The sequence below is a fragment of the Rhamphochromis sp. 'chilingali' genome (assembly GCF_963969265.1).
Source record: "Rhamphochromis sp. 'chilingali' genome assembly, chromosome: 15".
NCBI classification, from domain to species: Eukaryota; Metazoa; Chordata; class Actinopteri; order Cichliformes; family Cichlidae; genus Rhamphochromis; species Rhamphochromis sp. 'chilingali'.
Genome location: NC_137942.1, coordinates 7,177,461 through 7,188,587, shown reverse-complemented (window position 1 = coordinate 7,188,587; position 11,127 = coordinate 7,177,461). Strand labels below are relative to the sequence as shown.

Below are 11,127 nucleotides of genomic sequence, written 5' to 3'. Positions count from 1 at the left end.
TTTTCATTTTGTTGTCAGGATTTCTTGACTTACTGTCTAGCAATCACGAAGTCCAGAGTCACTGGAGAGAAAATGGTAACATGCTAATAATAGCATGCTAATCTTTGTTAATTAGGCTAAGTTTTCCCATCTAGAGTAATTTATATTTTACAATATGGCTCTACGTCTGGAGAACAACTGTCACAGAAAATAAGGTTCCTAAATGACTACCGACAAGATTGAGTCCGACACTGAACAATGCAAAGTGATGTGCACATGTGCAGCAACTGTAACAACAACCTTAAACATCATGTCCTATGCAAGATTTGCTAATATATGTATAATAGACGAGCAGTCCGCAATAGTGGGCTGGCTTTAAATCAGCCATTCTTGGCCTGTGTTTGATAATCATCTTATACCAACTTTCATGGTAAGTTGTTGAGGAATCTCTCAAGAATAAGTCAAAGAATTAAAACATTGTTTGGGGTCTTCTACAATCTGTCTGTACACGTTTCTTTTTTGCCAAACAAACTACTGAGAGCTTAATTGTAAGACCAGCATTGCAATATCTGAATTAATATTAATATTTGCCAGTGTGGCTAGAAACTTTCAAGAGGAAGAAACACAACTAGAAGAATCTTTTTCTGTGGTAATAATATCTAAATCCTTTGCTGCTGATCTTAGAAAATTCACAGTTGGGTGATTTTTAACAGCATAAGAGTATCTGAGGGATTTAAAAAAAAAAAAAAAAAAAAAACGTCCACGACTAGCTGACCTACAAAATTGGAACCATCTCGGGTTAGTCTTCAATTCACCCAGTGTGGGTTCACTGGCTAATGGGTATTATTTTCCTCAAAATGGATTAGCTGACTAAGCCATCATGTGACTATGCAGGCCTAGTTAGGCTGGATTTAGGCCTACCGCTCAGTGATGGCACACTCAAAGACATTTCAAAAGACATTCTGCTGTAAAAATATCTGCTGTAGGGTTACATAAAAATGTATGTGTGTCAGCCTGAGAGATCTACTTTGAAAATATCACTATGCAGGTGTAGTAGGGTAGGTGTGTAGGTGTAGTAAAGTTACTTTAAAAATATTTCATGGTCCTTGCATCTATGATCACAACCTTTTATCTGGAATGAATAATGAGTCTGGGTAGTGTGCCTTTTTGACTCTTCAGACGAACCAGGTGGTTTGCTTTAGATGGCCTGTTCTCTCTGAGCATCAGCTACAGGTATGCATCGTTCTGGTTCAGAAGCTAGTGCTGCTTCTCGCAAAACCACCATGTGATCTTCAGCCGCATGGAGTGACTGGTCGATCCAGTCTAAACTGCCGGACATGTGACAGGCGTTGCGGGTGACCAGGACCAGGTGGCTGACAGAAAGGAGGAGAGCGGTGGCCCTGAGAATGAATAAAACAATCATATTCAAATCAGTGAGCTGCTGAAGGAAGAAAAGCATTTTTATCCCAACCTCTATCATCCATTTGGCCATCTCCAAAATTATTACAGATAAATCAAGTCATGTTGTTGCTCCCTCCTGGCTTCTTCAGGCACCTAACTAATCACTGAAGCTGAAAGTCTTTTGCATTAGGCTATCGAAGTCACACCTCTCTGGAAAAACAGATCAAATTACCTGGCATCCAAGAGGATTGGATCCAGAGGAGGGTACATAGATCTGACTACGTCATCCACCCTGTGAGACGGACAACGATAAAAGATGGTCAGTCCATCTTAGTTACAAGATAAAGTTATAAGGAGTGTATCACGTTACCTTGGGCTGATCCGCTTAGCCACAGTGATAATATCACTCAGGCTGGCTGGTGCTTTAACTTTTGCCCCTGAGCCCATCGTCATCGCAACCAGCTTTTCAGTCAAAGTGTGGCATATCTATATGTGGAAGTAATTGTAACAGCAGCAGTTAGCCAAGTTAATAACATCTAGCAATTAGAAAATTACATAAATGTCATTAAATCTCAATATTTAACTTTAACTTTGATGCTTAGTAGACAAGTTGCTTTTGTGACTTAAACGAACGGGAGCTGACAACCGAGACATTCTAAAGTCAGAAAACCCTTCAAGACTTTGATATGCCTACTTAATCTAAACAGACATATAAATTAAAGTTAGAGCTAAATCAGTAAGTTAAATATTTCTGTTACCTTCAGGATAGAGATACAGTGAGACACCAAACCACTGTTGGAGAAAAGAAAACTCAAGAAATTATTTGCAATCCCTGACAGAAAACAGTACATGCATAAAAGCTGTAAACTTCTATAGTTCTACAATGACACGTGTAAGACATACGAGGCATCCTCTATCCAGTCCTCATTCTCTAAGATTGCTTCAATGTGAGGGTTAGTGATGACTACATCATCCAGCTCCAGCTCAGAAGGTTCGCTCTGAGTCTCCATGGCTCCAATCAGATCCACTGTGGGTCTGTGAAACAACAGAAGTAAGAGGAAGCTGAATAAAGACTCATTACAGCAGAGAGTAACTGCAGATTGGGGATTATTTAGTATTTACATATATGTGTTGCAATATATCAAAACACTTTTTAAGAAATAAGAACTTTTTAAAAACCAAATGACTAAATGCTGAACAGACACAAACCATGTCCCTTAAAAGGAGGTATTCTACTCTGTAAATCAGATTTAATCTGATTAAATGGTGATGGACTGTTATTAATTTAAATCATATTAAATTCATTTGTTAAGGCCAAATTATATTCCTATATGCCTAGATTATTATGATGAAAGGCCTGATTTACACTTACCACACACTTTATTAGATAAACATCTTCAACTGCTTGTTAATCCAGATATCTAATCAGCCAATCACATGATTGCATTGCACCCGTCACTGCATTTAAACATGATCAAGACGACCTGATGAAGTTCAAACCGAAGACCAGAATGGGGAAGAAAGGTGCTTTGAGTGATAATGAACATGGAATAGTTGTTGATTCCAGGCTGGCTGGTCCAAGTACTTTAGAAACCACTGTTCTACCGGCACTTTCTCACACTACCATCTTTAGGGTTTACTAAGAACAGTTCAAAATTTTTTTAAAAAAAAAAAGGGAAAATATGCAAGTATTCTCTGGAAGAAAATACATTGTTGCTACCAGAAGTCAGAGGAGACTAGCCAGACTGTTTTAAGCTGACAAGAAGGCAACAGTAACCCAGTTAACTACTTGTTACAATCGTGGTATGCACTCAACATATGGGCTACAGCAGCAGAAGACCACATTGGGTACCATTCTATCAACAAAGAACAGGAAACTGAGGCTATGATTGTCACAAGCTCACCAAAACTGTCTGTCTCAATTTCCATTGTGGCATTCAGATGGTAGGGTCAGAATTTGGAGTAAACCAAGAAAGCATGGATCTATTCTGCTTTGTATAAACATTTCTGGTTAGTGATGTAAGGGAGTGTTGGGTATTTATTTAGGCACATTTTGGGCCACTTGGTACGAACTGAGAGTTATTTAAACCGCACAGTCTTCCAGACCATCTCCCTCCCTTTATGACCACAGTGTACCCATCTACTGATTACTTCCAGCAGAATAACACTAAGGGAATGGGAGATTTGCATCATCTATGTGCAGCTGACAAATCTGCAGGAAATGTGCAATGCTATGATGTCAGTATGGAGAAAGATCTCTTAGTAATGTTTCCAGCAACTAGTTGGAAAAAAGTAACACAAAAAATTCAGGTAGTTGTAAAAGTAAATGGGGTCCAACCCAGTATTTCCAAGCCTTGTCAAATGTTGGTAAGTCCCAAGACAAAGTGAAAAAATAGGGTGCACTTCTAAATTAATAAAACCGGATGTTTTTTTATTTTATTACTGTTCTATGTATATAACAAAAATGCCAGATCAAGTCTGTGGAAAATTACAGTACGGATATTTCTCTTGCTTCAAAAAATTGTGGTAAAAGTTTTGTGACCCTGAATTCAACTGGAAGAAACTCATGTCTCATAGATTTAGAGGCTTTGTGCTGATTCACTGACTTTGAGTCGAAGTGGTGTAGCAAGTCGTGCGGGTGGCAATAGCGGTGTCTGCACACCACCACCAGGGCAACGAAGGACGCCAGGAATATGGTGGCCAGTACCCCGATTGCCACAATCACCACTGTCTCCATGGCGACTCTGGCTCCCACAGCTCCTGTAGATGGCAACTCGTCGAGGGGGAAAAGTGCCAAAGCTCAATTACAGATGGGCGCTCATCTGTTGTGGAAAGAATAATTGGTAGGTTTAGTTTGATTGAATGAAAACACAGAGGAGAGACATTATCACAACACTTCTGGATATTTCTCTCACAAATTTTTGTTGCAGTACAATTTAGGCATGCCAGAGAGGAGAATACAATAAGTGTTTTGTCTCTTTCTAAACTAGGTACACCTATAATACACACATAAAAGAGAACCTTATCTAAGCATACTAAGTGCACTTGCCCCTTTGTTTTGCACTTCAAACAGTATTTGTAATGGGAACAGACTGTTCAATTTACATAGTCTTATTCCAAGACTGGGTAAACATCTTCAGTAGCAAATCACAAAGTCAACAGCTTAAAAGTTCCTACGTGGAAAAAGCCTGTTAAGACTCATTTTGATTAATAGTGTAACTAATATACATGCAGACATGTCGCTAAGCTCACAGTCTAAACAAAAGTGAAAATCTCCTGACCTCTACTTACCGACGTATTTTTGGATCATCCACAGTTTAATATAGATGGCATTTAGCCTATCAGATTGTAAAGTATACACCCTCTGCCCAGTCTAGTCACTCATTAACTTCCCCTGCCATACCTGGTAACTATTATGTGTGCAAACTCTCTGTAGCGCAGCTGTCACTGGATAATAATGCAGGTCTCTAGGTGCGGCACAACTGATTTGTTATTTGTGAGGTGGCTTAAAAAGCAATGATTTGGTTTTGTAAATGGTTACAAGCACAGCTTATTAGGCAGGGCAGCTGAACTTTCAACATTACAACATTGTAAACCTGCATATTTGCCTGGATGATTGTGAGTGTGTGCCATGGAATGCTGTAATTCTCTAATCAGATTAATTTGTGTTACACTCACCGTATCATACAGGGCTTTCTCCTGCCTGAGAGCTTTTCTGACTCTTTGTCTTTTCGCAGGCCAGTGGTTTCTGAAAAATCAGTAAAGCCTTCTGCTAAAAGAGAAACAGAGGTAAACAGATTGATTTGAGGTATTTTGGGGCATGGAAAATCTCTACAGAGTCGCTCCCACATTCCTTAGTGCAGTCTGTGTTAATAGGAGCAGCAGCACAGCTTTTCATTACACTTCAGTGAAAATTTCTGACAGCTACAGTAACTAATTAGATCTCAAAAGTCAGGCAAAAACCGTAAATATGCTTAAAAGCAAAAACTGTACTCAAAGTAGCCCTCTATAAAAAGTCAATAAAAAATACCATGCCATTTTTTCCCCCTCTTAAGTAAAATTGTAAGTACAGAGCCAGTTTAGAGTGTGAGTAAAGAGCTTCCACGGGTAATACAGCATTTCGGTAATGAGGAATAATCATGTCTCAGTCAGTACTTTAAAACTGCACAAGCTGTAACTCTTTAAGGGAAACTGTTCGGGGCTTCCGAAGAGGAAAAAAGAAGAGCAACAAAACTTAAACACCTAAGTTAAAAAGTTACTGGAACTGGTGATAATATTATGAATACTACATATAGTCCATCTAAACATAAATCTAAACTGACACACACACACACACACACACTACAAGGCCTTCATTAGAACAGCCGAGAAGAGCAACGCAATTAAACATCACCACTGCAAATGTGAGTTTGGGTTCCCTTTTCATATTCATGCTCTTATCGTCTTTTCTTGAACAAGAGATCAATGAAGACACACCTCTACTCTGATTCTCTGTTAATAATCAAATCCCAATAAAACTTTTCTACTCTCGGTGTTTCACAATTAGAAACATCGACTTTCTAACTTTTTAAATAAGGCTAAAACTTAGTAAATACTTCTAAGGTTACGCTTTAATACCCAGGCCACTTTTTGATCTAAAAGAAGATCGCAAATTATGCATTTCCCGGTGACTTACCTGGACATTTTTGTCCTTTTAGTCGTTTCCTGTGAGGAGACAAAACAGTTTACGCTCCGCCGCCGGGAGCGCGGAGACGGCACCGACATCTCCAGACCTGGCACGTGAACGCGCAGGAAAGCAGCTCATTAGGCGCAGCGCTGAAGCTGTCGGTGAGTGACTGATGATCAAACTTTTCCCAGCGCGCGCCGGACAGCGTAGCGTTTAGTCTCGCGCGCATGCGGAAGGCTTGAACCGTGTGTGCGTGCGGCGCGCTCTTGCTTGGCTGTTAAGCTGCTTTTGGAAATATATCTACAGCGAGTGTGACACACACGGCTGTTCAGCTAACACTGGGTGGCGTACCCTCACTGCTCATCTAACACCTGTGCGAAGGTGACTCGGCACACCCGTCAGGTCCCGTGCTGAAGTTACTGCAGTATCTGAAGCTAATTAGCAAACTAGGGCTACTAGTGATGCTGTTACCAATACACCTGTAAAGGTAATTAATTACATTTATGTAAGAACTTGTTGCGCGTTTTTCTTTATATATGTATCTGCATATATACTCATAGGCAGGAAAATATTTGTACTTCATCGCATTTAGTATATTCAGTTACAATGTTGATATCACGCAGCTGCGGCATTTTGTCTCGAAACAACTGTTATCTGCACATTTCGACTTTTTTCTTGAAATTTCGACTTTATTCTCAAAAAGGATCACTATATTTTTTCCCCCTCTATGTGGTCCTAATACTCTTTAATACCAAAGTGCTATTAGTTGAAAACATGTGTCAGCATATTTTCTAATCGTTTTTTATTTGATTTCATTTTTTCATTTAGTTCATTTTTAATTAGTTTACAGAATTTATTTTCTTGTTTCAGTTTAGTTGTTTTATTGTTTCCAAATGTTTAGGTTTTTTTAAAATTAGTTTTTAATTATTATTGTATGAAGGGCACATATTAGTAACAAGATTTGGGAAAATCAGTACAAGTATTACAATAAAACAAAATGATTTGAAAACCATTACCTCAGGCTTGTAGACAGTCTCTAAAAATATCCGTCAATTCCTCGTCAGACAAGTGGTAACACAATTATTTACCAAAGTAATGGATACTAAAACTAAGGATATTTTTTCTTTTTCTTTTTAAATTTTAGCTTAGTTAGTTTTCTAAGTTCACAAATTGCTTCAGTTTAATACTTTCCCAAAAACCCATCAGAAATGGTCTCAGTGGAAGAGTGGCCGTCAGGAAGCTATTCTAAAGGAAAGGAAACGGGGAGACAAGCATGAGTTATGCAGAATTCACTGGAATGAATTGGAATGAAAATCCGTGTCAGCAGGTTTCACAGAGTGCTGAATCCAATTTTGAATTTTATTCATGTCATTATCATTGTATAAGTTGGAAGTCAGAAGAGTGGTACAAAAATGAGTGTCTGTAAAGACAGTGGAGGCGCTGTCAGTGCTCTTTGAGATCCTGTCAAAAATTATAGAATTATGAATGCAGGAAACTACAGTCAGTTTTCGATCCATCATGCAATACTATCTGGAAAGCATCTGATTGGCCACAGCTCCATTCTTCAGCAGTAATGACTGTAAACCAACAGACTCATACCTGGATTTAAAAAAAGAAACATAAAATGGAAGACTGTGGATTGGTCTCCTCAGAGCCCAGACCTCAACATTATTGAAGCACTGTAGGATCATCTTGACAGAGAATGGAACAAAAAGCAGTCAACATCCAAAGAACACCTTTGAATGTACTTCAAAAAGCCTGGAGAACTATTCCTGAAGACTGCTTGAAGAAATGGCAAGAAAATCTGCCAAGAGAGTTCAGGCTGGTTTGAAGAACAAAACTGGTCATATCAAATCAAAGTGCTGTTGTTTTATACACTGTATTTCCATGTATTTTTTTGACGTTTCAGTAAATTGCTGAAAGCAAAATATAAAGAAATGCAGTGTTGCTCAAGACGTATGAACAGTATGGTATAAAATCTAAATTTATTAGAAATATAGAAAACAAACTGAGGAAATAAAAGTAAAGATGAGATAAGACTTGAAAGCAGCAATAATTCAATTGTCCCCATATTTAAATAGCCACATGAAACTGGTGATGCATCTTTGGGCTACATAAATGAATATATTCATATCTTTATAGTGCAGATCAATACAAATACTTACCAGACAGTAATGTATTTAAAATTAAAAAAGGCCAAGGATCATACCTCACAGTCTGCCTATATAACAGCCTACACTTTGTAAAATGGACTATTCTCCATAATTAAAGTGTTTAAACTGTTGCCGTGCTTCAAGTCTTTATATTTTTACACTAAACACTTCTACACAGTGGGCTTTTATTTGGGTTAAGAAGGATCAGCGCTTCCGTTTTTGGTTTTAAATGTGCTCTGTAAATAAGTCTCTAGCTTCGCTCACCACTGTATCTGCATTTTAGACCCTTGCTGTGTTTTTCATGGCCAGAGAAGCATAGGTGGAACTAATAGCATTAATTAGCAGCGGCTTCATTCCAGTCAGTCGTCTGGAAAAGCAAACATGTGCCATAGTGTGGCTCTGTTTAACAAACAGCAGACTAAAGCCATAATTAATGTAACCACAGGAGTTTTGTGAAAGCTTTTTGCCGTTACGTGTCAAAATGCTGTCCGTTTTGCTTTGTTCTGTTTTGTCTGACTTTTGGTCAGTTACACATTTCCCTATTAAAATCATCATAAAATGTAAGGATTATCTTTCTTTTTAAATATCTAATTACAACTAGTTTTGAATATTGAGTCATTGGTGTGCTTTCTCCTTATCGAGTTGAATAAATACATTTCCTTTATTAGTGACCCGTGAAACAGCATGATCTCAATTTTAGCCGGAAGGCTGTTTTTAAAGAATGGCATTTAAAACTTTTAAGACAACGTGGATCTTAAGTCTTTAAAGTTTTCAAGAATCCACAATACCCTGATAAATGACAAATCCCCTGATGATATGATCTACCTGCAACTTTTGCAGCTCTTTCAGTCCATACTAAAGTTGTAGAGGGCCATTTCTCATCCCAGACTTGGAGAATAATTAATAGAGTACAACCTTAAGAGGCATGGCCCCTGTGCAAAGTTGTAACATGTGTTTTTTGTCATTCAATCCAACACTGGTACTGCAGTCTGGTGGTGTTTCTCATATATTAATGTCTTACATCCACTGTGTGTTCTACTTTATCGGAGCTGATCCATACCACTGGCAGAGATGATTATTCTGAATTTGGAAATTAACATTAAAAGCAGAGTACCTCAGCATAGAGCCAGTAAAAGCTGCTTTATGTTTGAGCAATCCTGTCAGTCACTGCCGTGCATCATTAGGTGTTTGTGCTGCATCCTGGTATAGCTGCATCTTTGAAGTTTATCCCTGCACAGTAGTGAATTCACTGACTGGCAAGAGAGAACTAGGCCAGCTTTTGGCTAAAATAAGTCTTTTTATTTTTGGACTCTGAGCCGCAGTATCGATTTTCTTAGTTTCACTAAAATATTTTTCATCTCAAAGCCACAACCACAAAAAGTCGTTCGGTATGTGCTGCTCATTCATCTACCTTGCCTGAGGGCAGCTGCTTATCTTTTCTCTCATGGAAGTAGAGTACTCCAACTTATGTCTGTTAAAGCAAACTTTACTCTTACCTTTGCAATACTTTATGATCATTATCAGCCAGCTTTGAAGTGGCACCATGTGTAAGGTTACATTTAGCTGCATTTAAGCGTTTTTCTCTCTCTTGTGGACATATTGTGAGGCTAAGGTTCTGTCTAGTAAGACATTCACTGATTTTTCTAAAGCTACCTCTCAAATCTCGAATCTTAAACGGCAATTACTGTGCTATCAAAATGTGGGAAGGTTTGCCTGCTGTTCATAATCAGAACCAATGGACTGTATCGTAACAGAAATCTCCATCTGCTATGTTTTTTTCCTGAACTTGTAACAAACTGGTGCACCAGCTGTAGAGTCCTGCTGCCGGCAGGAGGTTGTAAAAAATGCACAGTTCTCTTGCTACTCTTTTGTTTTTTTCTCCTCACTATCACCTTAGAACATGAGCCGATTCCTGACGATAATGAAACACCGTGTTAGTCTTTCTGGTATTGTCCTTGAACCCTTAACATAAATGTAAAGGAAGGGTAGTAGCTGGCGATTATCCACCTTCAGCTGATTGATATGGAAGGAGGAGGTGCTTTCTTTTGCAGCCCCTGTGCCCTTTCATGACTCCTGTGGCCCTGTGCAGCTCTGCGGGCAGGGGATGGAGGGTCATTAAGGGTTCACATGTGGAGAGGAGGGCGTCTGTCTTCTGTAATGGATGGTTGAGGATGGTCTTAGCGAATCTGTGGATCTAGAGCAGCGCTCTGGTGATTTTTATTTATTCCTCGCTGTCTCCTAATCGGAAACGGTGGGAAACATTTTTCACCATCAGTGGTTGACAACAGTCTTTGTGTTTGATGCCTGCTGCTGAAAGAGCGGCTATACAAATATGTTTCCATCAGCCTCCCTTGCAGGTGCGGTTGTTTAAGCAGAAAATCTATTTTGTCAATTTTTTGCAGGGTTATTTTATATTATTTTATTCAAATTAAATTCAGTGCTTTCATAAACGGGTATATAAAATTTGTTTTCATCCTTTAGATTTAATCAAATGCTCTCTCTATACGTTTTCAAACCTAATACTTTTCCTTATGTTTTCCCATATGAATTGAGCCGTTGCTTTCAAACATGCTCGGGCCAGAAAATGAGAATGTGTTTGCTTGGAAATAAAGATGAAAAAAAATGTTACAAGCACCTCCAGCAATATAATGGAAAATGTTATTGTCCAGTCTACCCCCTATTGTATTCTCTATGCCTGTCTTGTGTGTTTAGCGGGGGTGGTATTGCTTCCCAGATTTAAGGAAAAAAAGTTTTGTTTTCTCTGTTTTATCAGCACTCTGAAGCTGGGAGGAAAGCATGGCAGCACCATCTGTATCAGAAATGCAGGGGAAGCAGAAATACAACAAGAGAGGCTTTACTTCAAAACATGTTGTGCAAAAGGTAAGAGTAAAGTGCAAACCCAAATGTCCCAGTGACCTGAAGTGGTTT

The 11,127-nt window shown here is 38.8% G+C and overlaps 1 protein-coding gene across 2 annotated transcripts; it reads right to left on the bottom strand.

The window, feature by feature from the left end:
* Positions 1-711: 711 nt before the first annotated feature.
* tmem98 (transmembrane protein 98) lies at positions 712-6,194 on the bottom strand. 2 transcript variants are annotated; one of them, XM_080904196.1, is made up of 8 exons: positions 6,056-6,194; positions 5,059-5,149; positions 3,987-4,202; positions 2,284-2,415; positions 2,139-2,172; positions 1,751-1,866; positions 1,613-1,672; positions 712-1,379 (listed from the first exon to the last, which is right to left on the bottom strand). In XM_080904196.1, the coding sequence occupies exons 3-8, from the start codon at positions 4,115-4,117 to the stop codon at positions 1,178-1,180; spliced, it is 675 nt and encodes a 224-aa protein (XP_080760322.1). In that variant the 5' UTR covers positions 4,118-4,202; positions 5,059-5,149; positions 6,056-6,194; the 3' UTR covers positions 712-1,177. The 2 variants fall into 2 exon arrangements, with proteins under 2 accessions (XP_080760322.1, XP_080760321.1); XM_080904195.1 differs by having other exon boundaries at positions 5,059-5,152; positions 6,056-6,151.
* Between the last annotated feature and the right edge of the window lie 4,933 nt (positions 6,195-11,127).